The sequence below is a fragment of the Acomys russatus genome, chromosome X, assembly GCF_903995435.1.
Source record: "Acomys russatus chromosome X, mAcoRus1.1, whole genome shotgun sequence".
Taxonomy (NCBI): Eukaryota; Metazoa; Chordata; class Mammalia; order Rodentia; family Muridae; genus Acomys; species Acomys russatus.
This window is the reverse complement of record NC_067169.1, coordinates 30590148-30617525: the sequence shown is the minus strand read 5'-3', so window position 1 is coordinate 30617525 and position 27378 is coordinate 30590148. Positions and strand designations below refer to the sequence as shown.

Here is a 27378-nt window from a genome sequence, read left to right as displayed (position 1 = left end):
GGCTGTCCTGTCCTCACTTTGTAGACCAGGCTGACCTCGAACTCACAGCGATCCACCTGCCGCTGCCTCCTGAGTGCTGGGATTAAAGGCGTGTGCCACCATGCCCGGCTAAGTTATCTTTAGTCCATGAGGCATCATTTTAAAGCAACTCACCAGATTCTGTGGAAAAGGAGCATTCCTTTAAGGAGAGAAGAGTCCATGTTCAAGTTCCAATATCATACCACCTTGTTCTGATTGTGTCGCAATAATGAGTCAAAACAATATTTCATTAGAACATACAAGAAGACCCAGAGCTGTCAGGCACAGTGATGCATGCTTGTAATCGTAGAATTTGGGAGGTAGAAGCAGAGAATCAAGAATTCAAGGTCATACCTGCCTACTCAGTGAGTTTGAGGGCAACCTTGGCTACAGGACATTTTGTCTTAAAAAAAAAAAAAAGAAAGAAAAGAAAAAGAAAAAACAAGATCAAAGATAAGGAAAATGTGTGTCACACACACACATATGAGAAAAAAAGATCAGTGGGAAACAATAACTGTTCAGAGAAGAGATTTTTTTTCTCTTTGGAAATGAATGTTGAACACTGATTATGGCTTGGTATTTGAGAGTTGTTTTTACTTCAATCCTAGTTGCATCCAGGTAAGTAAGAGCATATGGAAATTTATTACTTTTATGAAATGCAAACAATTTGAATCAGATGTCTGTGTCTCTAACATGCCACCGTGTCCTGACTGAAACGCTTTGTTAAATCTCGATCTCTGTGCATGCTGTCTTTAACTTCTCAAGATAACTTCATCTAGTCTGTTCTTTTCAGGGTGGGAGTAGTTAGGGCACCTCTTCCTTTTGGGACATTTCCATGGCATTAAAGAGACACTGCTAGAATGACTGGGCTGGCTTGGCTGGGAAGACTTTTCCTCTCCCAGTGTCCTTAGTGCCCAGGAGGAGGAGGTGGTAAAGGCCTTTCTTAGGTGGGTTGAGGTAACAGAAAGGGGGCATCCCCAGCAAAATCCCACTCTCACTGTCTCTCAAAGTGCCACAGAAGTGTCCCTGTTCATAGCTTACTGCGATCTAATCTTCCCACTCATGACTTTCCAGGAAGTGCGTGCCTTGAGGGAGAGAGGAAAGCCCAGGCATAGCCCCCAGGGGACCTGTATTGGCATGGTCTGCAGATGCTCACTGGGGAGAGCTTCTTGTCCTTCAGGGTACCTCAAAGTTTGCTTGTAATTTCAATTTTGACCTTTTAGGATCAGAGACATTGTCCCAGTGTGATGGTGACAAGGTTCAAAGTAAGTCAGGGTAGCAGGGAAAGGGGCAGCCACTTCACTCACGCCATTGCTGCCAGTGACTTTAATTCCAAGTCTTTGGATACTTCATATGTGAGATGATTGTAACCACTATGAAAATTTGAGAAACAGCCCAGGGAGCCTCCTTTACAGTAAGTCACTCTTAGTTACTGTTAAATAGTTGCACTGAACAATTAGCATCATGCAGCAACTTAAACTAAATCACAGTTTCTTAGCAGTTCTAGCCCCTTCTAAACTGGTTAGCATTCACTTGTACCTAGTGGTACCAGGATAGAGCGTTGCCCGTGGTGGCATCATCATGATCATGATCATGATCATCATCACCATCACTTGATCATATTGGGCAATGAGGCATTATGTCATTAATGTTAAGTTTTAGACAACAACCAGACCTTGGGGTTCAACAGAATTGTCCTCTAGTTGGGAATGGTTTGCCAACCAACATTCTAGGAGGTGTGCCCTTTTCTCATCAGAGATGAAAAGAAATTATATTTGTTTCCTAAATGCAATAGCCTATCTGTGAACAAAAGTTTATGCCAAAGAAAACCTCCAGGGAGGATTCAGTGCTCTCCACCTTGAGCTTAACCAGACAACCACAGGAGACGTGGGGGAGGATTCTGATTATGTCAGCAGAGGAAATATTCTTCTGAGGTGGAGTTTACGGAAGAAACAAGTAACCTGCTTTTCAAATAGATTTTCGTAAATAACTGACAGGAGATGGTTCACATCTATGGAAGTATTAACCCAACTGATGGGTGTTAATTATTAAACCTTTTAGATGGTGGCTCGCTGATTTCTCTGATACCCTAATTTGGGTCACAGAATGGTTAAAGCAGCTTTAAGTGGAGAGTGGATTTTTTTTTCTCAGTTTGTCTTCTGTTTTCAACTCTGAGAGAATGTTCTGGCCGCTCTTTTTCCTAGTGACTGCTGTCCATGCTGAACTCTGTCATCCAGGTATGTAGCCTTGAAACTTAAAAAATAAAATATAACACTTTCATAAATGATTGAGAAGTCATTGAGGGAAAAAAAAAACCTGATTTTTTTTCTAGCATGTGGCTTGAAAGTTGAACCTATGATTCTTAGAAACTTGAAATAAAAATATAAATGATTTAATATGATTTCCATTAAAGTTACGAGAGTATGGGGACATATCAATTGTAGCTCTTTATTATGTTCATCTAGGCTGGATGAAACATTAGGATTTATTGGGCTCTGTTTTCTCACAGTTTATCCTAACTTAGTGCTCTTTGTTTTTTGTTTGTTTTGTTTTTCCTCTCTGGCAGATGCAGAAAATGCCTTTAAAGTCAGACTTAGCATCAGAACAGCTCTTGGAGATAAAGCAGTAAGTGAGATGAACCTGCCACTTCCCTTTATATTTGTTTTCTGATAGGTCTGGGCTTTCTCAAATAAATGGCTTCTCTGGAAAAGTGACCTTACTTTGAGTCTTCAAATCTGATCTTTCCCCAAAGCTAGGTCACAGTAAAATGGGAACCACGGAGAGAGTGAATTTGCTTAAAGTACTTGATCAGCAGTAAGTGATTGGCAATGCATGGGGGAAATGTGTTACATAAAGCAGTCCAGAAAACTTGGACCTCTCAGCCCAGCAACGTGGAACAGAGGGGTTCTAGCTGGTCTGGTGTAGGTGTGTATGTCTAAGTTGAGTCTGTCCTTCACTATTGTGGGTGCTTAGATTTTATCAGTCTGTTGTCTAGTCATGAAAAAGAAAGACTGGTGCTACCGACATCAAAATATTTCCCAGTACAAAAATTTCCAGTTCTATGTGAAGCTTTAATTCTTCCCAGCTATAAAGGTGGCAGTATGGAAATTGTACTTGTGAAATAATAAAAGTTAACAATCCTCACAGAGCCTCTAGAGGGTAGAAGAATAGTAAAGAACATTGAATTAAGAAGATGGTATTGTTTAATTCCAGTGTTGATTTTCCAGTGTGGTCTGCATTTTTTAAAGCTACTAGGTGCCTCATATTACAAACAAAATCCAGATTGCTAAAGGAATTCAGAGGTATTCTATTTGCTGACCAATCATCTGCCATATTCTTCCATTATCCATCTGATGAGTTGTTATAATAACAAACATTTCTTGAGACATTATTTTACTTTATAGTGGGGACTCTTTTGAGCAGTTGACTAACAACTTTTGAGCCCTTACTACTTTGAGTACAGATATGCTCATTTTCATGGGATGAGTGACACAGCACAGGCCCAAAGTCACATGTGACTCTTGGAAGGTCTCAAGCCAGTAAATGGCAGACATGAGAGGGGAACCCAAGCAGTTTGACTCTACAGACCCCACTAGTGTATAAGACCCCTTATCGCAGGAGCCTTAGAATTGGTTGGATGCTAGGGATGCAATGGCAGCTAACACTGGGCTTGTCTGTGCCCTGCGGAGCTTATGTGAGAGAGTTTCTTGTCCATTAAATACTCAGTAAAACAAATGCAAATGTGCAGTCTTGAGAAGTATTACAGATAGGAAAAATATGTAGGGGCTCTGGTGTCAGCAGGAGCCTCTCCCCTCATGTCTAAAATAAGCATGAACCAACATGGAGGGAGAGAAGGAGGAACGGCAGAGGGCTGTCATATGTGGACATGGCAGTCATCACAACCAGGAGCTTATGAACACGATGGATGGAAGACCAGTATATCTGGAACTGGAGCTGTGAGGAAGACACGGCATTGAAGGACTTAAAAGGGGGCTGAATGAGGAATATGTGCTGTTCAAAGCATCAGATGCTGTTGAGAGCCCATTGTGTGAATCCATGTGAAGGGTGAGGAGTTTAGAGAGAACTGTTTTTGTAAAGAGGTAGAACTGAAAGTCAGAGGTGGGGGGGGGTTAAAATAAGCAAGATAAGTTGCAGTGAACATGCAGAAGTACAGGTAAGTCCAGTAAGAACTTTGGCTGGGGCTGTACTTCAGCTGGGAGATGTGTTTGCCTAGCTTGTATGAGACTCTGGGTTCCATCTCTAGCACCCCATAAACCAGGCCTGCTCGCACTCAGGAGGTGGAGGCAGAAGGATCAGAAGTTCTCATTCTTCCCTACCCAGTGAGCCAGGGACACATGAGACCCTGTGTCAATAGAAAGAGAGAGAGAGAGAGAGAGAGAGAGAGAGAGAGAGAGAGAGAGAGAGAGAGAGAGAGAGAGAGAGAGAGAAGGGGGGGGGGAGAGAACACCAAGGAGACTTCTGACTTCGAAAGGTTTGAGAGATCAAGTAGAGCGATAGGTTTTCACTGTTGTTTTCATGGGAGCAAGTTGAGTGTGAGTAAAAGTCAGTAGACGGGCTCCAGCTGGACTTGGGAACACAGAAGAAACTGGTGCTGTTTCAAGCCTGAGGAGGGAGGAAGGAAAGCACGCCTAAGGAGGATTAGCCATTATCAGGAGGGAAATGTCTGGCACTTCAGGAGAGGAAGTGGCTAGGCTGTGCTGGTGGAGGATGGTTTGTTTCTTTGTTGTAGGAGGATGAGGGAGTGTAAATCGATAAGTTGAGACATTATCGCTAAATGACAAACCCAGAGGTTAGGGATTTAGGTTAGTGGCAGAATGCTTGTCTAGCAAGTGAAAGGCCCTGGGTTCAGTCTTCAGCTCTGGGGCTTGCAGGGACTATAAAACCGAAAGCACCTAGTGAAAGTCCAGGTGTGAGGGAAAGTGTGATGATTGGGGGAGGGGTGTAAGAGGTTTGAAGCAGTCTTGGGACAGACAAGTGTCTTGAGACAAAGAACTTATGGAGAATGCTAAGAGGTGAGTGGGTAATTTGGGGGTAGGCATCATGAATTTATAATTAAAAACAAGCCCCATTTTTTTGGGGGGGGACTTTCTTGTTACTTTTGACTATTCAACTAAAATGTGAGGTTTCAGTGTTCTTAAATGTAGGCAGAAAGTAAAGGGACCCAGGGACCTTGAGGCCTTGCTATAGGTGTTATTGAAATGAAGGAGCAAAGAATCCGAGATGACAGATAAATACATGCAATTAATATGCACGATGTGGTTTGTAAAATCACAAGTGAGCTCTTACTTAGATGTCTATATGCCAAGTATTTGGACAACAGGTACATAAAATGCTATAGGCTTTCTTGCACATGTCTCTTCCGGGTGCTGTCTGTGGATATTGGGACAGGATTCAAAGTCTTAGTACCCCCCTTCCTTATCCTTTCTTTGGTTGTTTCTTTCTTTCTTTCTTTTATTACTATACCTGTTGCTGTGTCTGGAAACGGACTCTGACACACTTTGAAAGCCATAGTACAAATGTGGCATGACACACACACCCACACCCCCCCACACACACACATACACACACACAGGTTTTCAGTCTTTCCCTCAATTCAAGTCGGTTCTGTTGGCTCAATACCCAACACAACGTAAGTACTGTTAGTCCATTCCTAGTCTGAATAGCTACGCACTTTACTCCGTGTCCTAAACTGCACTCCTGCTGGCAGAGCTCATGCTCATTTTGTAAGAGGAACTAAGGTATCTCCTCTAAGATCCAAAATGGAATTGGAAGCCATGCTCTGGAAAGTTCAGGCTAGCATCTTCATTTTTGTTTGCTACTGACATTCTCACATCTGAGCAGGCTCTTTCCCTGTCTCCACCTCCTCATAACAAGGCTTCCCCGTATGTGTGCAGACACATGTGTGAATAATTGTACAAACATTTGTAATATTAGATATAGACTTATATAAGCATGTAATGTATATGTATACTTATTTTTTAAATTAAGATTTAGTTTGGTGTGTGTGTGTGTGTGTGTGTGCGTGCGTGCATGCGTGCCTGTCTGTCTGTCTGTCTGTCTGTGTCCATGGAGATCAGAAGAGGGAGTCAGATCCCCCAGAGGTGGAGTTACAGGTGATTATGACCCACCTGATGTAGGTGCTGGAACCTGAACTCAGGTCCTCTGGAATAACAGTATGTACTTTTAACTGCTAAGCCTTATACGTGTAATTCCTATTACATAAGGTCTCAACATCCAGTTCTGCCTAACCTGGAACTCTTTATATAGACATGGCTGGCCTGGATCTTATATTGATTCTCCTGGGTGCTAAGCCTATTTATTGTAAGCCTGTACAGTGGACAGGCTTTTTGTTGTTGTTTTGGTTTTTTGGTGTGTGTGTGTGTGTGTGTGTGTGTGTGTGTGTGTTACTAGGGATCAAATCCAGGACTTTATGAATGCAAGGCAAGCATGGCAAATGTTCTACCAGCTAAGCTATTTTGCCAGTCCTGATTAATGTTTGTCTGCATTTTTAACTGGTCCAGTCTTTGTTGTTTTATGTTTTTCAAGACAGGATTTCTCTGTGTAGCTTTGGCTGTCCTGGAACTCACTCTGTAGACCAGGCTGGCCTCAGACTCACAGAGATCCACCTGCCTCTGCCTCCAGAGTGCTGGTATTAAAGGTGTGAGTCACTACACCGGGCAAGTGTACTGTTTTTTATTTATATTTTGTGCTTAATTATTTTATTGGATTATATTACTAAAAATCAAGATCTATGCCCTGAAATAGTTAATACTTTTTAAACTTTCACAATATAAAAGAAAAAGTTAAAAAAAGGGAAAAAGTTAACATGAAATTGAGAGGGAAGAAAGGATGGATTTAATTAAGACACATTACATTTTTGTACAAACCTTAACAATATCCTCACAATATACTAGGATAAGTGGTCCAAACATCAAGTTTGTGGACAGACTAGTGACATTGCAGAGTGTAGAAGAGAGAGTGCAAGAGGAAACACCAAACTTGGGATTATATAAAATGTCAAAGAATGTGAGTCGAGACTGCCTCCAGGTGGGAGGCCATATGGAAGTGGAGAGGAAAGAGAGCAAGAAGGAGAGTGATGGACTAGACCACTAAATAGACTCCTTTTCCCCATCCCGTTCACCTATACTCTCTTCTTACCTTTTCTTTCAGTACGTCTGGGACACAGATGAAGAGTATCTCTTTAGAGCATTGGTGGCATTCTCCATGAGAAAAGTTCCCAACAGAGAAACTACAGAGTAAGGAACAGCATGAGATTGCAAACGCTTGTTTGACATAATGCATTATCAATCTTCTATCTTGAAAATGACCTAGCCACCCCCAACCCTCAGATGTAACAGACCACTGTTTCTCTTTATTTTTCATTATTTATTTACTTATTTATTGTGTGGGGGGTGGGGGGAGTGCATCGTGGCATGCAAATGGAAATCAGAGGACATCTTGTATGAGTTGGTTCTCTCTTTCTGTGACATGGGTTCAGGTGATCAAATTCAGGTCCTCAAGCTTGACAGTGACTCTCTTTAGCCGCTGACCCATCCCTCCAGCCCCTGTTTTGCTTTGAGACTTTCTGTGTAATCTTGCCCTGGCCTGGAACTTGCTGTGGAGCCCAGGGTGGTCAGGAACTTGTGGTGAACCTTCTGCCTCAGCCATCCAAGTGCTGGGGTAACAAGCATCAGACGGCATGCATAGCCTGGGACTTTCATTTTAGTGGAATATTGAAAAGAATTTTTCACAGGTGAGCTCAGCTTAAAGTTTCTAACATACTCCCTTTGCTCAAGCGATGATCTGGCTATCAGTGGCTGTGATCAAAATTATGCTTGTCTGTCTTTTATGTCCTAAGCTTTCTACATTTCTGTTGTACACATATCATTTTTCTTGCAGAGAGCTAGTTAATTTCAAATCAATCTATTATCCTCTAAAAAAATAACCTAAATATGGGTAGACTATTCCTGCATTGGTATATGCTATAATACCTTGTTAACTTTCTCATAAGTACTTCATACACATTTTTAATAGTTTTTGTTGTTGTTTGTTTGTTTGTTTGCTGTTTTGCTTTGTTTTGAGACTGGGTCTCTCAATTTAGCCTTGGCTGTCCTGGAGCTATATAGACCAGGCTGGTCTGGAACTCACAGAAATTGTCCTGCCTTGTCTGTCTCTCCGGGATTAAAGGTGTTTGTCATCACACCTGGGAAGTTTTAATAGTTTTACATTTATTTCCCTATTTTTTTCTGAATGAATCATCTTTTTAAAAAAATAATTATTTATTTATTCTGTTTATAGTGTTTTGCCTGCAGGTCAGAAGAGGGCACCAGATCTCATTATAGCTGGCTGTGAGCCACCATGTGGTCACTGGGAATCAAACTCAGGACCTTTGGAAGAACAGTCAGTGCTCTTAACCTCTAAGCCATCTCTCCAGCCCTGAATACTCCTTATTTATAGGGCATTTTCCTTCTCTACTTGTGATTAGGTTACCACTCCCGGTGGAGCTCAACCCCCCTCACCCTCCCTGCCTTTGGGTGCCTTCAGTTGAGAGGGGAAATGACTGGGGAGCTGGATGAAGCATCTGAGTGTGGGGTTCCATTTGTCTGGTAGCAAACTTGCTCTGTCTGTTTCCACCAGGCTTCTCTGGTGTTGCTTCCCAGTAGAACTGTCAGGTGTCCTTGCCGTATACAGTTAAGAAGCACTTAGATTGAGGTGCCATATCACACAGCCTGCTAAATAGCTTATGTATTGCCTGAGCACGAGATAATAGCTGTCACAGGTCAGCGCTACGAAAGATAGTTATGCTTGAACTTATTTCATCTCAAGATTTTTGTCGTTGTTGTTTTGAGACAGTCTCATGTGGTCCAGGCTGGTCTTGAATCCACTATGTAGCTGAAGATGGTCTTGAAATCCTGATCTTTTTGGTCTCAGCATCCTGTGTACTGGCATTACAGGTATGCATCAGCCCTTCTGGTTTTGTTTGAGGATTTTTTAAGTTTAGGAAGAAAATGTGCCTGGGGATTAAGTAGCCTCCAACTAGTCCTTTTAGCTCCATCCCCTAACTGCTTCACTGATTTTGCAATAATTCAGAGCCTGGAAAAGAGGATTACTATCAGTTTATTTCTCTTAGATTCCCAATATCTGATATGAGTATAAAACATGAACAGGAAGCTGGGTGTAATGGCACACACCTTTAATCTCAGCACTCCAGAGGCAGAGGATCTCTGTGAGGCTGAGGCCAGCCTTGTCTACATAATGAGTTCTAGGTCAACTAAGCCTACATAGTGAGACCCTGTTTCAAAGTCTGTGTGCAGGCATGTGAGTGCATGTGTGTACATATATGTATAGATGTAAAGAAATGGAAGGGCAGATTTCAAGTCAGTAAAAAAAAAAAAGCACATGAAATGCATATTTGTATTCACCCATGCATTATTTAAAGCAGACCTTTCACCATTATTTTTCACTTTTATTTTAAAGTAATTTTGTGTGTATGTGTTCTGTTATATGTAGGAGTGCATGTACACATGTATGCATGTGTGTATACATGTGTGTGAAATCCAGAGCTTGATTTAGGGTGTCTTCCTTTCTTGTTTGCCACTTTATTTTTTTATTTTACCTCGGGGTCTCTCACTGAGCCTGGAGCTCCAGGATTGGCTAGGCTGGCTGGCCAGCAAGCTGCAGGGCCCAGTTATCTCTGCCTTGCCTGTTCTCTGAGTGCTAGAGTTATAGCTGTGGGTGCTGGGGAGCTGAACTCAGGTCCTCATGATCATGTGGCAGGCACTTTAACAATTGAGCTATCCTCCCAATCTCCACACATGTACATTTGTATACATGAATAATAATAATATGTATTAGACAACGATGAAAGTTTTTTAAAGAAAGTATACAGGAAAACAGCATTTTCCCCTAAATTCTCTTCATGCTTTATCAAATTTTAAAGAAAAACACATTTAATGACATCTTTAATTTACTCTTTGAAAATTTCACACGTTTATGCAATGTATTTTGATCATATGTATGTATCCTTACCTCCCTTCCATCCCTGCTAGTATTATGATTTTAAAAAAAATAAATAAGGGAGGTGGATAGAGGGCTTAGCAGTGAGAAATGTATACTGTTCTTGCAGGATACATGAATTCAGTTCCCAGCTCCCACATAGGGCTGCCCACAACTTCCTGGAACTCCAGCTCTAGAGGAGCTGATGTCCTCTTCTGGCCTCTGTGGGGACACTTGCAAGCATGTGAACAATAATCACACACACACACACACAAAATAAAATAAAATAAAATAAAAATAGACATAAATAAAAACAAAAAAATTCAAAAGGAAAGAAAGCTCCTATTATCCCCCAGTGGTACTCAGTGTTTCTTCTGTTTACTAGGTCTCCTTGATCGCAAATTCTGTACTTTGCTGTGGTCCTGGCACTGTGACTCCCCCACATGCCTGCATCTTCCTCGCCAACCCCCCTCCCCCCGCCCCAACCCGGTTCAACCAAAGTGATAAGCTATGTAACATTTCAGAATTTGAGGAATTCACCTTTGGAATGTTTTCTTTCAGAACCTGGCGTGGTGTGGTGGTGGTCTGGGCACATTACATATACTTTATTTGAGAGGTTATTCAGTTTTCAGTGGACATACAGGGTATATAGAGGTTTTGTTCCTCCCCGTAAATCTCCCAAAGTGGAAAACTAGATCAGTGAAGGTTTCTCTGTGCCAGGCAAAGGTGACAGTGTGAGGGACACATTTTCCTTCTTTGGCCTGCCTGCTCAGCCAAAGGAAGCCCATTGCTGTAGTGGAAGACACAGGAAGTGTCCTGCCCTGAAAGCAAGCTGTGTCCTTGGAACAGGCCTGTCAGAAGTAAAGGTATTCAGATATACCCATGCCCCTCGATGTGACTACCTGGTCCTAGAAACAATGACCTCCAGGAAATGAGAATCTCCCCAGGAATCTCATACTGGGAGAAGGAAAAGGTGCCAGACAATCAGGTACATGTCTTCTAGAAAGAGGTTGTCAGACCACCTTACAGGGTGAGACCACCTAAGCTCAGACAAGGCTGGGCCAAAAATGGGCTGAGCCACACCTTGACAGAAGCTGCTAGATTTAAATTTGGATCTCACATTGGCCCCCAGCCCCCCCACCATCACCAAGACGGACTTTGAGGAGTCTCTGGATTTCATTGTCTCTCTTCCAATGTGGTCACATTAAATAAATCTCCCTTTTTGTTTCCCACTTTTAATCAGACTCTTTTACTTGTTGAAGGTAGGTGTTTGGGCCTGACCTGGGGCGCAGGTTCTAAATGATTTAAGCTGGATATCCTGCAACAAGAATTCCAAAGTGGTCTAAGTTGTTTTCAAGGAAACTACAATCTAGTTAGATGTTTCCGTCTAGTTTTCGGGCAAGCAGACACTTAGGTTGGCTTTTAAGATCATTTGTCCATTATGAATAAGGCCACTATGAACATGGTTGAGCAAATGCTCTTGTTGTGTGCTGGAGCATCTTCTAGGTATATTCCAAGGAATGGAATAGCTGGGTCTTGCTCATAGCAGCCTTATTATTCATAATAGCCAGAACATGGAAACAGCTTAAGTGTCCCTCAGTAGAAAAATGGATAAAGAAATGGTGGTACATTTACACTATGGAATACTACTCAGCTATTAAAAACAAGGAATTCCAGAAATTTGTGGACAAATGGATTGAATTAGAAACTATCGTAATGAGTGAGTTCACCCAGAAGCAGAAAGAGTCAAATAGTATATACTAACTTATATCTGCATACTAGCCCAAGGGGCATGTCCCATGAAAGTCTTCACTTAATAGGAAACTGCAACAGAGGGGAGGACATCCTATTGGGACTCTAGGTGAGAGAAGCATGGGAGAATGGGGAAATAGAAGGACCCAGAGGGTCCTAGAAACCTACAAGAAGAACATTATGATGGGCAGATCTGGGCCCAGGGGTCCTGCTCAAACTATGGCACCAGCCAAGGACAATACAGGCAGTAACCTTCAAACCCTTACCCAGATCTAGCCAATGGGCAGGACATTCTTCACAATTGTGTGGAGAGTGGGGTCTGACTTTGACACGAACTCTGCTGCCCCATATCTGACCACGTCCCCTTGATAGGGAGGCCTGGTGGCACTCAGAGGAAGGATAGCAGGCTACCAAGAAGAGACTTGATACCCTATGAGCATATACAGGGGGAGGAAATCCCCCTCAGTCACAGTCATAGGGGAGGGGAATAATGGGAAAATGGGAGGGAGGGAGGAATGGGAGGATACAAGGGATGGGATAAAAATTTAGATGTAATATGAATAAATTAATAAAATATATTTTAAAAGGATCATTTGTCCAATTTTAACAAGATAGGTAGAATTCTATTGTAGGCCCTAATGTCTTTTTCTAAGTAGCATAGAGCATGTAATGAATTTCTTGCTCTACTTAATTATCCAAGGATAAGACTTGTGACCTGAAAGGAACAATGTGCTCTTGTATCCGTGGAAAGGTAAGGGGATTACTGGTCTCATGCTTGCAGCCCAGCTCATTTTTAGTCCTGATTTTCAGAAATAAGAGCCTAATTCTTACCACCCCTTGGCTTTGTCTGGCCTCGTTGATGAGAAATAGCTATGGTACCAATTTACAGAGAATTGCCTCAGGTCAGTGTTTTATATATTTAAGGAGACACAGGGAACATTTGTGGCTTCTTTTTAGTGAGTTGCTGAAAGAAGCCATTCCTGTAGATGCTAATATGATATTTTTGATTAAAAAAATTATTGGGCAAGGGCTGGAGAGATGACTCTGTGGTTAAGAGCACTTATTGCTTTTGCAGGGACCCAGGCTCAGTTCCCAGTACCCACAGGATGGTTTACGATTATGCATAACTCCAGTTCCAGGGAACCTAATGCCCTTTTATGACCTTCATGGGCACCAGCAAGTACATGGTACTGTTAATCTCAAAGATGGGAGGAGAAAGATCACAGACCCAAATCATCATGGCCAAATTAATTAAAGCAGGCCTTTTTATTTGTGGACATGGGCTGCCTCCCCCTAAGGCAGGATTCTAGAGGTCAGCATTGAATATGAGGAAGACATGGCTTTATAGCTCAGGGGTAGGGGTTTCCAAATGGGGGATTTGGCTGGCAAAAATAGGCAGGGATACAGAAGCAGAACATAGCATAACAAGTTAGTCCTTCCTGAAACAAAGATATGGTTGCAAGGTGGGCAAAGCAAGGTAGTCCTAGGTGGTCAGATAAACTTTCGAAACAAAAGTCGGTGTTATAATACAAGACTTGCCACACAAACCACTCGAACACTAATTTCAGTGATATTGATAGTTTATTAAAATGCCATACCCCAAGACTGCTCATGACCAGGGACACAGTGGACTCGGGAGCCAAACTGTGACTTGGTCTGTTTCTAAGGCAGGTTTTTGTAAGAAAACAGGTAACCAGATAATAACCAGGTAACCAAAGAAGGAGGCCAGCATTACATCATTTTGATTAGCTAAACACAAGAAGAATTTTGTTCTGAACATAATGTACCCAGGTGGCTAGACAAAGCATTTTAAGTTGATTGGCTGGGATATTGACTTGAGGACTTTTCATTTTCCCATTGTTTCAGAAGAAAGGAATATAGCAGGGTATTGTGATTTTGTTTTGTTTTGTTAAATCTTCCTTGGAGCACTTTTTTAAAATTTATTTTTATTGTATTCACCTTGGTGTTTTGCCTGCATGTATGTCTGTGTGAGGGAGCTGTGTCCACTAGAACTGGAGTTACAGACAGTTATGAGCTGCCAGGTGTGTGCTGGGATTTGAACCCTAGTCCTCTGGAAGAGCAGTCAGTGCTCGTAACCTCTCAGCCATCTCTCCAGCCCCTGTGGTTTTGTTTAAGTAGAACAAAAAACATGAATTCAAGCAGACTGTTTAACAAATATTGGATTGTACTTAAAAGGCTATTCAAATTCCCAGGCAGGTAGATCCTGAGAACTTGAACTTAATTTTACCTTATGATCAATATGGAGTCTTGGAGGCAAAATGGCTTCTTATATGCTAGGAGTGGGAGCTGGTGTTAACCGAGGAGCCACAGTTATGCTAGGAACTAAAGTAGGTTTCAATGGAGGGACTATAGCATTTAAGCAGGTTATAACAGTAGGGTTGGAAGATAGTTGTAAGCAACTTTTTGAAACAAAGGCATCGTTGCTGTTTCCTGGAACAGGCAGTACAGAACCATTTGTAGTTAAGGTTACAGGTGGGGCATAACCCAATCCTTGAGAAACAGGTTTAATCATAAGCAGGAACAAATCCAGTTTGTCTTTAATATAAGATGGCTTTTAAGACTAAGATGGAGGCAGGCTGGCACTTCAGTACACATACATACACACTGGCAAAACACTTAAAAGAAAATCAATCAACTATTGTTCAGAGAGATTGCTGAAATAAACTCACATGGTTCTATTAGACCCATCCATATTTAAACTTTGGAAGACATAGGATTTGTATTTAGTTGTGATAAAACTACACCCCCCTCTTTCTTCCTGTTTTTTGAGACAGGTTTCTATGTATTACCGTCCTGGCTGTCCTGGAACTCACTTTATAGACCAGGCTCGCCTTGAACTCACAGAGATCCACCTGCCTCTGCCTCCCGAAGGCTGGGATTAAAGGCGTGCATCACTAGTGCATCTTTTTCTTTTTTAATTTAAATTTTATTTTTGTGTATAGCTTGTGTGTGTGTGTGTGTGTGTGTGTGTGTGTGTGTGTGTGTGTGTGTGTGCGTGTGCATGCTTGTGTCTGAGAGTACCTTTAATGGCCAGAAAAGGGACTCAGATTTCTTGGACACTGGGAACTGAACTTCAAGCCTTTGCATGAGCTGTAAGTATCTTAATGTTGATCCATTTCTCCAGCCCCTGCCTTTTCATTAAAAATATGTAGTTCTACTTCAACAATTTATATCAAGTGATTATTTTGTCCTTCAGAGGATGTTTTGCAGTACCTGGAAACATTTTTGATTGTTACAGCTGGAGGCTGAGTAAAAGCCAAATTTGCTGCTAAGAGAATATGCACCCTTTCCATCACAACAAAATTATGTGGCTTGATTGTACTGAGTTATTTCTTTCTAGTAGTATATAGGATGATATTTCTTTCGTAGCATGCCTCATATTTACTTTATTCATTCTCCTTTATTGATAAACATTTACATTGTTCCAATTCTCTGCTTCAATAAAGAATGAAACAATGACTATCCTCATCAATCTCTCTCTCTCTCTCTCTCTCTCTCTCTCTCTCTCTCTCTCTCTCTCTCTCTCTGTGTGTGTGTGTGTGTGTGTGTGTGTGTGTGTGTCTGTGCATGCACACAAGAATTTCTGGTAACTACACCCCATCTTCTAGAAAATACATCCAGTTAGTGGTGGAAGTGGCTCGAACCATTGGGTTTTCAAAGCTTCTTGAGGTTCCATTTCTACACATCTTGCCAATACTTAGTATTTTTTTGCATTTAAATTTGGGGAGGATGCTGAAGAGATGTTTCAGCGGTTATGTGCATTTCCTGCCCTTCCAGAGGACCCAAATTCGCTTTCCTAGCATCTCATAATCACCTGCAACTCCAGTTCAAGGGTGCCCTCTTCTGACCTTTGAAGGTACCTTCTTAGAAGTGCATACACTCATACAGACACATAAATAAAAGTTAAATGCACCTTTAAAATGATTAGCAATTTAAAAAGTTTAAAGGATTTCATTTAAAAACCATTTTACATATTTTGCTAATTATTGAGGTCAAAGACAGAAATTAACCTCAACCTAATACAACCTACAAAATAATTAGAACTGTTTTTCCTTAGTCATTCCCTCCCTAAAGTTGATATATCCACTTTAAATAGATATAAACATGTAAAATATATAATATTTTTATGTTTTCATATATAAGTATATATTTATTATATATAAAATATATTTAAATACACGCACAGAGACAGACACACACCCATTTGGCAAACATGCCCCACTTCATTTTTGTATCTTTGTTACTTATATAGAACCACAGACTTTGAAAGACTACGCTTGGCAGTTTTTTGTCAATAGAGGGCAGAATTGGTTTGTGGTTCTCAGCCAGCATGCAAGCGCCCCCCCCCCCTCCTTCCTTTTTTCCTTGTTTGCTTTCTTATATTTTTGGCTTCTTATCCCAAGGATCATTAAAATGACTGGAGATACTATTGGTTGTCAATACTGTTGTCTACTTCTCAAGATCCCATGGATTTTGCTTCCCTTAAGGCACAATATGTAATCTGGCCCCAAGCCTTAATAATGCCACTGGTATGGTGCACTCCTGGAGAGGTATAAATGATAACCTCAAAAAAGATTATAAACTCTAGTCTAATTAAACTCTTAGTACTTTATGAGCACACTCTGTTTCTGGTGAGCAGTTTGAAGGCAGATCTGATCTCGGGGTTCTGCTTCCTTCTCATAAGGCAAGCATGACCTTCTGGTGAGGCTGCGATTGCAGCTTGGACTTGGAGCAGTGGGTGGCTTTTTGAGTGCTCTCTGGTGACATTGAGGCAAATGAATCTTGAATCTGAGGTCCTGATCGCAGAAGTCAGGTCTGGCCCCAGAAGAGTTCCCTGCTTTCTGGCAAAGTGCCACTACAAGATCCTCTGCCCACCTGGATTTGTGTCCAGGGGGCTTCTCTGGAAGTTTTAGGCAATGTATTTTGATCCCTATCATCACCACCCCACTTCTGCTTCTCCCTCTAGCTCCTCCCATCTCTACCCCCATATCCTCACCCCTTCTCAGCTTTGTGTCCTTTTGGGAAAAAAATCCAAATCCAGTGTGTGATGCTTGTATACTTAAGGGTGTAGAGACACCTTCTTGCTGTGATTATCTACCGAGACTCACAGCCTTAAAGAAAACTGACTTCCCCCTGCCCCCCCCCCCCACGCTATCAACTTCCCAATAGTTCCTCAGTTAGAGGTAGAGGCCTGCGAGCCTCTCTGTGCTGGAAGTCTGATTGGCTTGATCTTGTGCTGTCAAACAGAGCTGTTGTGAATTCATGAGTACGGTAGTCCCACCATGTCCAGAAGATTTGTTCCAGACCACCCTTACCTTTTACAGTTGTTCTGTCCCCTCTTCCTCTATAGTCCCTCAGCCCTAGGGTGAGGGTGATACAGATATCCTCCTTGTGCCTGAGCATTCCGCCGCTACTTACTCTCTGCACGTTGATCAATAGTGAGTTTCTGCTTTAACAGCCATCCATCGCACACAGAAACTTCTCTGGTGAGGTTGGAGAGCTGGACTAACCTATGGGTATAGGTGCTACAAATTTAGAGAGCAGCTGAGACTGTGTTCATTTAGGAAAATAACAATCAGCTTCACTCCTGAGGCTTGCGAACTCCCCAGCTATGAGTTCTTGGCCAGATTTGCAGCACTAGGCATGTGTATTCTCCTGTGGATCAGACCTCAAATGCATTCAGAAAGTTCCTCCTCCTCCTCCCTCTCCTCCTCCTCCTCCTCTTTGTCTTCATCTTCTTTCAAGACATGATTTTTCTGTGTAACCTTGGCTGTCCTGGAACTCTCTCTCTGTCAACTATGATGGCCTCAAATTCAAAGACGCACCTGCCTCAGTTTCTGAGTACTGAGATTAAAGACGTTAAGGCATTCTTTCTAATGATAGAAATGTACTTCCACATATATCTAAGATGTAGTCACCTCAAAGTGAAAACTTTCATGCCATTTGTGATGATGTTCTTGTAACACATTTCCCCCATCTCTGCAGAATTTCCCATGTCCTGCTTTGCAATGTAACCCAGAGGGTATCATTCTGGTTTGTGGTCACAGACTCTTCCAGAAATCACACTCTTCCTGCAGCTGAAGTACAGTCGGCCATAAGGTAATCATGCACATGTATGCTGTTTTCACTGATACGAAAGGGATCTCATTCCTCTTCATACATGATGCATGGATTAAAGTGTCAAGTGTTCCATTCAGTTCATTTTCATCAGAGATTAGTGTACATCGTTAATCTCCATCCAGTAGCAATTTGCCTTCAAGCCAGCAAATGGTTGGCAATGTTTGGACGTATTTTTCTTGTCACAACTGGAGGAGAAGGAGGCACCACCCATACTAAGCAGGCAGAAGCTAGGAAGGTTGCTATCCACCCTGTTATGCAGAGGACAGAACCTTCCTCAAAACACTAACCTCAAATGTCAGTTGTGCACCCTTGTCTAAATAAACTAAGAAAGAAAGAAGAACCAAACCCAAGTATCTTACTACCATATCTACAGTGATTTTTAAATATTGAATTAAACTTTATTGGCATATATTTGTTGTACAAAGTAATGGGTTTCACTGGACACATTTTTATACACGCACATGACCTACTGTGATCATATTCACTCTCCTTCTTACCATTTTCACAGTAACTTTTAAGTCTGTACTAGAGTAGTCACATGTATGGAGTAAGGTGTGGAGTGAACAACCAGTTCTAAGGTGTCTGTTATAGCTCTATTATGAAGACTGAATAAATTCTAGCCAATTTTTGGCTAGAAACTCTCTACTGTGTCTGATCCCTTGGGGGGAGTTTTGGTGGTGGAGGCGATATTATCTGTACCCGACTAGAACTTCCAACCTACCTGAGAGGTGATAGAGTATGTTTCCAGTGTGGACCAATGTAGCAGCAAAGGGTTAACCCAGGCAGAGAGATGGAGTGAGGGGATGAACAACTTTTTGTTCTCCTTCCAGTCAGCAATGATGTCCACTATTTTAGTAAAAAGCTTGCATTTTCATACTTAATCAAGATTAGATTAAGAGGGCAGGGGAGGTGGTTCAGCAAGTAAAGCACTTGCCGTGAAGCATAAGGACCTGAATTTGGGTCCCCAGAACCAACACAAAACAACCATCGTGGCCCATGTCGGTCAGTCTAGGGTACCTACATTAAGATGAGAGTCAGAACCTAGGGAAGCCATGGGGCAGCTGGCTGGCTGGCATATCTTGAGGTGAACAACAAAATGACACCTGTTTCAACGAAGATGGAAGGAGGTGAGGAATGACATTTGAGGTTGTTCTTGATGCCTTCCATGTGCACCTGGGGCACACGGGGACACACACACACACACACACACACATATTTTAAAAGATTAGATTATTATAAAAGGTAAAAATTGTATAATTTGCTAAAATTACATTTAAACTATCCTTTTGCCCCTGGGGTTGTGTTTCATATCTATCTCATGGTAGAGTGTGGAATTGTGAGTTTCTGTGGTTCTGGGGATGGAACTGAGCTTTGCACATACTGAGTGGAGATGTACCACTGAGCAAAATGCCCTTCCCTCAGCACACAGTTTTATTTGCTGATGGAGATCTTTCTTATGGCCAGATGCTGGGCTGCGGAGAGTCCCAGGCCACTGCTTCAGATCAGGATCGCTGCCAGCCTGACGTGCCTACCAAGCATTTGAATTATGGCTAGTCAAAAGGAGGTGCACACAAAGTATAAAACACAGCAATTATCAAACAAAATCAGGAGCCTGGCAGTGGTGGCGCACACCCTTAATCCCAGCACTTGGGAGGCAGAGGCAGATGTAGCTCTGAGTTTGAGGCCAGCCTGGTCTTCAGAGTGAGTTTCAAGCAAGAAACCCTGTCTCAAAACAAAAACAAAAACAAAAACAAAAACAAAAATCCCCCAAACTAAAAACACAAAAACAAAGCAAAAACAAAAATCCCCAAACAAATCTTCACTACCAATCTGTCTGGCTGGCTCTTACCAACACAGAAAATGAAGATTTCCTGCTCTCTTCCCTGAGGAAAACAAACACATTTGCATTCATATGCCTTTAGGCTTTTGGACACCTGAAAGGCCATTGTGTGTATGCATAGAGAAGAAATTTTAAAAATATTTTAACAAATGGCTGGTATTTATATATATTTAACTCCAGTAAGTTCTGTTATTCATTCAAATCTGGATGGCCTCACTTCAAGAAATAAGATGGGGTGGGGGCAGAGTTCGAGGGTGCTGATTTATATCCGTGGAGAGATGGGTCTGTACTTTGTTTCTAATGGCTTTCTTTCTGTCTTACTTCATTTTTTCTTTAAATTTTTCATTGCTGATTTAGAATGAATAGGAACCGGATCAACAATGCATTCTTTTTGGATGATCATACTCTGGAATTTCTAAAAATTTCTTCCACTCTTGCACCCCCCACGGATCCATCTGTGCCCATCTGGATTATTGTATTCGGTGTGATATTTTGCATTGTTGTAGTTGCAATTGCACTACTGGTTCTATCAGGAATCCGGCAACGAAGAAGGTAAGATGTTTAGAATGAGTGATTTAAGGACCATTCACCTATTTTCTTATGACTGGTTTAAGGTAATGCCAAAAACTTACAAAAGTCATGATGTACAAAATAGTTATTATAATGTTATCCCTTTTGATGCTTTTGGAATCCACTCTCTTGTTTAATGAGGCTCCTTTCATTACGATCTTCCTTTATTCTATCCTATCCTCTTTATTATTATATGTGCATCTCTCTCTCTCTCTCTCTCTCTCTCTCTGTCTCTCTCTCTCTCTTTCTCTCTCTCTCCGTCTCTCTCTCTCTGTCTCTCTCTCTCTCTCTGTGTCTGTCTGTCTGTCTCTGTCTCTGTCTCTGTCCCTCTGTCTCTGTCTGTGTGTGTGTAAGTCAGAGGACAACTTTATGCAGTCCTCCTCCTCTCATATGTGGGCCCTAGAGATCAAACAGGTCATCAGTCTTGCATAAGAAGCACCTTTACCCAACAAGCCACCCCACTGGTTTGCCTCTATTGTATACTATATGACTGCTTCATATCCAGACTTGACTTTAATGTCTTTGCTATGCTAGAACACTGACCAAACGCAACCTAGGGGAGGAAATGGTTTATTTCCTCTTACAGGTTCCAGTCCATCACTGAGGGAAGTTGGGGCAGAAACTCACAGGCTGGAACCATGGAGGAATGCTGCTTGCAGGCTCACACTCTGGTTCTTTCATAGGCTCATGTTTAGCTAGCTTTCTTATACATTCAGGAACTACCTACCTGAGGAATGGTGTTGGCCAGAGTGGGCTGAGCCTTCCCACATGAATTAATAATCAAGACAGCCCCTCACAGACATGAACACCCACAGACAAACGTGATAAAGCTAGTTCCTTGAGGTCCATCCTCTCAGATGACTAGGCAATGTGAAGTTCCATGTTATGATTTTGTATGCTAGACACACAGAGAAAAACACACTTTGTTTTTTGGCATGGGCAGAGTTGATTTTTTGGCAGCAATCCATGTACAAGTGTTCATAGTTGCACAAATGTTTCAAGGCCTCCCTACCTTTCCTGGCCCAGGGCCTCTAGGCCAAACTCCTGTTCCAGATGCCCGAGCTGTGCTAGCCTTCTCTTCTGTTAATAGATTCTGGTCCTTTGAGTGCTTGTCATTGTAAAGAGCCTTATTGCTTGTGGCTTTTGAATCAACTTTCTGAGTCTGAATTGTCTGGAATACTTATTTGAAGTGTAGTTTTCATGGCTAACTCGGATTTGCTAAATTAGAATGCCTGAAGAAGATACATTTTGCTATTGCCCAGGTTGTTTTAATTTATTTAGTTTTCAAATGATCAATTCACCAGCTTACATGCAGGGTCCTAACTCTTGAGTTCATTTTCTTGCATTCAGTGAGAAAAGCTAAGTCAATGTTTAAGTTATTGATGTTGCTTCAAAAGAGGATTTCAGATCAGTGGCACTTACTGGGGTAGCAGCAAGGACAGGAGACAAGAAGAGACTTGATAGCCTATGACCATATAGTGGGGGAAGAGGTCCCCCTGGGTCATAGACCTAGGGGAGGGGAACAGGGTGAAAGCAGGAGCGAGGGAGGAACGGAAAGATACAAGGGATGGGATAACAATTGAGTTGTAATCTGAATAAATTAATTACATTTTTCAAAAAGGAGAGAAGACAAAATTTTCTCAGCATGATGAAAGATTTTTTCAAGAAGAATATTTTTTCTTTTGTTTTTTTTGAGACAGGGTTTCTCTGTGTAGCCTTGAGTGTCCTGGACTCGCTTTGTAGACCAGGGTGACCTCAAACTCAGACATCTGCCTGCCTCTGCCTCCCGAGGGCTGGGATTAAAGGCGTGTGCCACCACTGCTCGACTGAGAAAATTCTTTTGTTTATAATATCTCTAATTCGGAGAGGAAGATGAGAACTTCCATAATTTAAAAAAATTGTGTGTGTGTGTGTGTGTGTGTGTGTGTGCAGAAGCCTGATGAAGCTAAGGAGGTTGGATCCCCCTGGGTCTGGGCCTATAAGTGCTAGTGAAGCACCTCATGTGGTGCTGGGAATGAAACATGCTCTTAACAGCTGAGGTGTCTCTCAAACCCTCCAATTAACCCTTGCCCAAACCTGTCTACATCTTTCTAAACCTTCCTTTCTGATACAGAAGACAGAAAAATTCTGCAAAGTGGCATTCACGCTGACATACATTCTGAAATCACAGGGCCATGGTTTGTGAAAGGATTGATATACAGCTGGGACTTGTGGGGTGCTTTTGATCAAGCATATGTTGGATTAGATGCCTCCCCTCACATTTTCTACTTTTTCTGGGCGTCTCTCTAGTTACTGATAGAAGCATTTTAAGTTTCAAATATTTTCATTTCCTGTAGCGATAAAAGAAACTCTATGTTATAAATGTGATAGGTGTTTATGCCTTAAACTAAGCCCAAAGGTTAGAATCAAGTGGTGCTTGCTTGAATTTTCTGGGTGATCCTGACGTGAAATGATGGCTTGTTTGCTGTGGGGTATGTGTTTGTTTTGGGTTTTAGAATATAAAGACACATTCTGTGGCGATATTTGAAACCCCACATTTAGTACTTTAAAGTTGTGTTCATTCTGGTAGACTTCTGTCCTTCCAAATGATTTGAAACCTTTGTGAATTGACGTCATTTGCTTGATTCCCAATTTCCTTGCTAGTACAATATAATGTAGGAGTTTTTTTTAAAAAAAGACTGGATTCAGAAGATAAACTGCTTAGGATCAAAGTATTGATCTCTTACATTACCCTCTCACATGGAATCCATTAGCTGTATGCAAATACAAACAAAGAGGCAGGGAAGCCGAGTTTGGGAGGAGAATATGGCTTTGTGGTCTTAAGAGTCATTCTGGTTAAATTTACCTTTGTGAGTTGCATGTAGGTACTTTTTCTCTACTGATAAGCTGAGTGTACTGGAAATAATTAACTTGATAGGATAAAAGACTCAGTACAGGAGAGTGCTTAGAGTGGTACCTGGTATACAGCGAGTGCTCAGCAAGTGTGAGCGCTTGCTACTATTTTATCGTCTTGCCATTTGCCGGTCTTTCAGCTAGTTTGTGATGGGATCAGCTATCTCCTTCCAAACAGATTCTGCAGTAATATAATAATTGGCTGCGTAGGATCATAATCCGTTGCCTGGGAGAAGTGATGCTGTCGTTACAGCTCTGCCTCCACAAATTCATTTCATGTTCAAACTAGGAAAACAGATGGACAAATCTTTGTGTAAACCTGGGAGGTATCAACAATTAACAAATACAGTCAGGACAATTATGATAACCTCCCGGAAGGAAATAGTTTATGTGTTTTAAGTTTGATATTCTCTGTGGTGGTTCTTCTCTTGGCAACATATTGTTTCAAAGATGAGGAGAGGGTACAGTTTGAAGTGGGGGAAAGCCTGTGCATTTTCTGAAAACAGGGTCTCATGTAGCCCAGGCTGGTCTGGAATTAATTACATGGCTGAGGATGCCCTTGTACTACTGATCATCCTGCCTTTCCCTCCCATATACCGAAATTACAGGGGTGTGTGACCATGCCCGTTCTGAACACTTGTTCTAATCACAGAAAAAGGTAGGGCTTTCTTTTTCCACCTTGAGGAAGAAAGCTAATGAAATGTTCAACTTGGAGGCAGAGGCAGGTGGATCACTGTGAGCTCGAGGCCAGTCGGGTCTACAAAGCAAGTCTAGGATAGCCAAGGCAACACAGAAAAGCCTTGTCTCGGGGGAAAAAAAAGAAAGAAAGAAAGAAAGAAAGAAGAAAAAGAAAAAGAAAATGAAAAAAAAAAAGAAAGAAAGAAATGAATGAAAAAAAAAGAAAGAAAGAAAGAAAGAAAGAAAGAAAGAAAGAAAAAGAAATGTTCAACTTGGGCCAGCAGAGAAGGCTCAGGAGGTAAAGGTAAATGACCTAAGTTTGATCCCTGGGACCCACCACACTCATGCCATGGGCCACAAACACCCACTCACAACACACACACCAAATACATAAATAAATAGATGTAATAAAAACTTTTTTTTTTTTTTTTACAAAAGCAATGTTTAACAAACCCATGCAGCCAGGCATGGTGGCGCATGCCTTTAATCCCAGCACTCAAGAGGCAGAGGCAGGTGGATCGCTGTGAGTTTGAAGCCAGCCTGGTCTACAAAGTGGCTCCAGGACAGGCAAGGCTACACAGAGAAACCCTGTCTCGACAAAACAAAACAAAACAAAACAAAACAAAACAAGAACATCCATAAGTAAAAATAATGAATACAGTAGTGGTATTCCAAAATCATAAACTGAGAAGACCTGAAGGGACTATGCGGTCATTTAAGCTATTGTTCCACAGTAGTAAGTCTAACTATGCATCCATCTTAGACAACCTTAGCTAAGGCTTTAATCTTTCTGTTAGTTTTGTTCATGATAGCATTATGCTGATCATTCAGAACTACTGGGTTGGGCGGGCTAGAGTTCAAACTAGGTAAACTCAAATACTGTGGCACTTACATATGTGAACTTGATCAAGTTACCTAACTTCCATGTGTCTCAATTTTCCCACCAACAATAAGGATGCGATCTCTCACAACTAGTGCCTCCTTTGGTGTCTTTTTCTGTGGGGTAGTAACCCAATGAGTTTCATTAGGGTTGCTTACAGGAGCATGGCTGATGGGTTATTGACAGGAGCATCAGCAACTTGCCAATGACTACACCAGTGAGGAAATTATCTCTTCCTCTCCTAGCAACCCTTAACAGTGTGCAAATTCTCAAGGAGGAGCGGGGTGGTTTTTTTTTATTAAATTTATTCAGATCACATCTCAATTGTTATCCCATCACTTGTATCCTCCAGTTCCTCCCTCCCTCCCTCTTTCACCCTATTCCCCTCCTCTAGGTCTGTGACAGAAGGGGACCTCCTCCCCCACCATAGGGTCACAGCCTATCAAGTCTCATCCTGGTAGCCTGACTATCCTTTCTCTGAGTGCCACCAGGCCTCCCCAACAAGGGGAAGTGGTCAAATATGGGGCACCAGAGTTCATGTCAGAGTCAGTCCCTACTCCCCACATTACTGTGGGGAATGTCCTGTCCATTGGCTAGATCAGAGTAGGGGTTCGATGTTTACTACTTGTATTGTCCTTGGTTAGTGTAGTAGTTTGAGCAGACTTGAGGGGGGTGCTTTTGATGCCCTCTTAGGTAGGTACATTTCTTGTGTTTGTTGTTGCTGGTTTTTTTTTTTTTTTGAGACAGGGTTTCTCTGTGTAACATTGACTGTCCTGAACTTACTTTGTAGATCAGACTAGCCTCGAACTCACAGCGATCTACCTGCCTCTGCCTCCCAAGTGTGGAGATTAAAGGTGTGCTTGCCCTACGTCTGGCTTGAATGTGAAGTTGTAATATGTGAAACTATGGAAAGAATTACAGCTTTGTACAAGAGGGAGGGTTTATAGAAATCCAGATACACTTGGATTCGCTACTAGCCTTACAGGAAAAGAAGAATAGCTAGGAACAAATCAGGCAACTTTAGTAATGACTCTGCTTGGGTGTGACCATTAGCTAGGCTTCTATGTCTTAAGTCCTTGGCCTTGCTGCATTACTAAGAACAAGACTATGATAGTCTTGTAGGCAGGGCCCATCTGTGTTATCTGTGCTTGTGTCTTCTGTGATCTGCACGAAAGCTCCTATCACAAAATGAATGGCCAATAAAGAAATAAAACATTGAATGCAGTATGAAATCAGTGTGTTTTAGGTAGAGCCTGGTGTGTCTAAAATAGAGCTCCAGACCAGCTCCTTTCATGAGCCGTGTTCCATTCTGAAAGAGAAGTCACTACATATATGTGAAACTCAGCTTTCACCATCCTGAAAGTGAGAATAACAAGAAAAATATGTACTACATTAGAGTGAGAATTAAATAAGAGCAAGCATAGAGTGTGTCTAGTGTGACTCATGCCATGGAGGAGATCCTTATCACCGTTATTATTCCTATTATTGACCAATGTTAAAGAACTTGCTCACTATGTCACATGATCAGAAGTCTGCCAGAGAAGCTTAATCCCAAAGCTGGTTGACTCCATCATACTGCAATAAATCATTCCAGCAATAATGCTATTTCCCTTGGGAATGATTTAGGTGGTTCATTAGGACCTTGCCAATTGCCAACAATTAGTTCTGCTCTGTTGGAAAGATGTCTTTCATTGTGTTCCTAGCTATTCTTGAGACCTCTGTGTTTGAAGAGAGACATAAACGCCCTTTCCGCTTTTACTGCTTACTTCTTTATCTCAGAACAGGGTATATTCTGGTCTTTGAGGGCCTCCCTGTATCCTTTTTTTTTTGACCCCCTTCTCTCTGATTTCAGGGGAGGGGATAACCACTCTCAAAGCTCCTAGGAGGTAGTTTCATCATAGTTCTCTTTCTCATACCTGTCAAAGATCACCCCCTGATAGTGCTGGGGCAGTGGAAGTCATTAACATTCAGTTCTGTTTTTCAGGACAAAGAACTCATGTTTTTAGCAGAACATCAAATCAGAATAATCCAGGTAGACAGTTAAGTTTTATTATCCTTAGTAAGAGCAACCCACGGGCACTGGATCAGTTTATTACGGCACACGCTATGAAATGTGCCAGAGTGCTATAAAGTTGCTAGATAACCTTTGAGCTGCTTATCGTGTCTACCAAGTAGTAAGTTCCTGACAGCGCAGTTTGTGAAGCTCAGGAGCAACAAGACTCTGAACAACTAACTGGGCCCAAGGTCACACTAAACACCATGGGCCTCATTTGTCTCCAGTATTGCTCAGTTTGAAAGGTTTCCATAAGGATTTCCCCCTGATTCTTTCTGGTTGGGAAACAATCCTTCTTTGAGAGAAAGGAAACTCATTTTGTATTGTTTGTATTTTTCTTTGGTTTATTCCCTGTTCACTGTGATTCCTGAAAATTTCTGCTTCCTTTATGGTTGGAACAGGGGAGGCCAGATTACTTGCATTGATCTGCATATGTTCAGCTCTCTGTCATTACTCTTCTAACCACACAAAACTATGCTTTACAAAGGAAACTGGCCAGCAGACACTAGCCATTGTTTCTTGGGCTAGCCTTGTATT

General features: G+C 41.8%; 1 protein-coding gene across 1 annotated transcript in view; it reads left to right on the top strand.

The window, feature by feature from the left end:
- Positions 1-2093: 2093 nt before the first annotated feature.
- The window catches only part of Cltrn (collectrin, amino acid transport regulator), a 29042-nt gene continuing 3757 nt past the window's right edge, over positions 2094-27378 (top strand). The window contains exons 1-5 of the mRNA XM_051142344.1: positions 2094-2255; positions 2585-2643; positions 7210-7295; positions 17794-17907; positions 20126-20320. Coding sequence (XP_050998301.1) covers positions 2198-2255; positions 2585-2643; positions 7210-7295; positions 17794-17907; positions 20126-20320 — 512 coding nt within the window. The 5' untranslated portion in view covers positions 2094-2197. The remainder of the gene's footprint in view (positions 2256-2584; positions 2644-7209; positions 7296-17793; positions 17908-20125; positions 20321-27378) is intronic.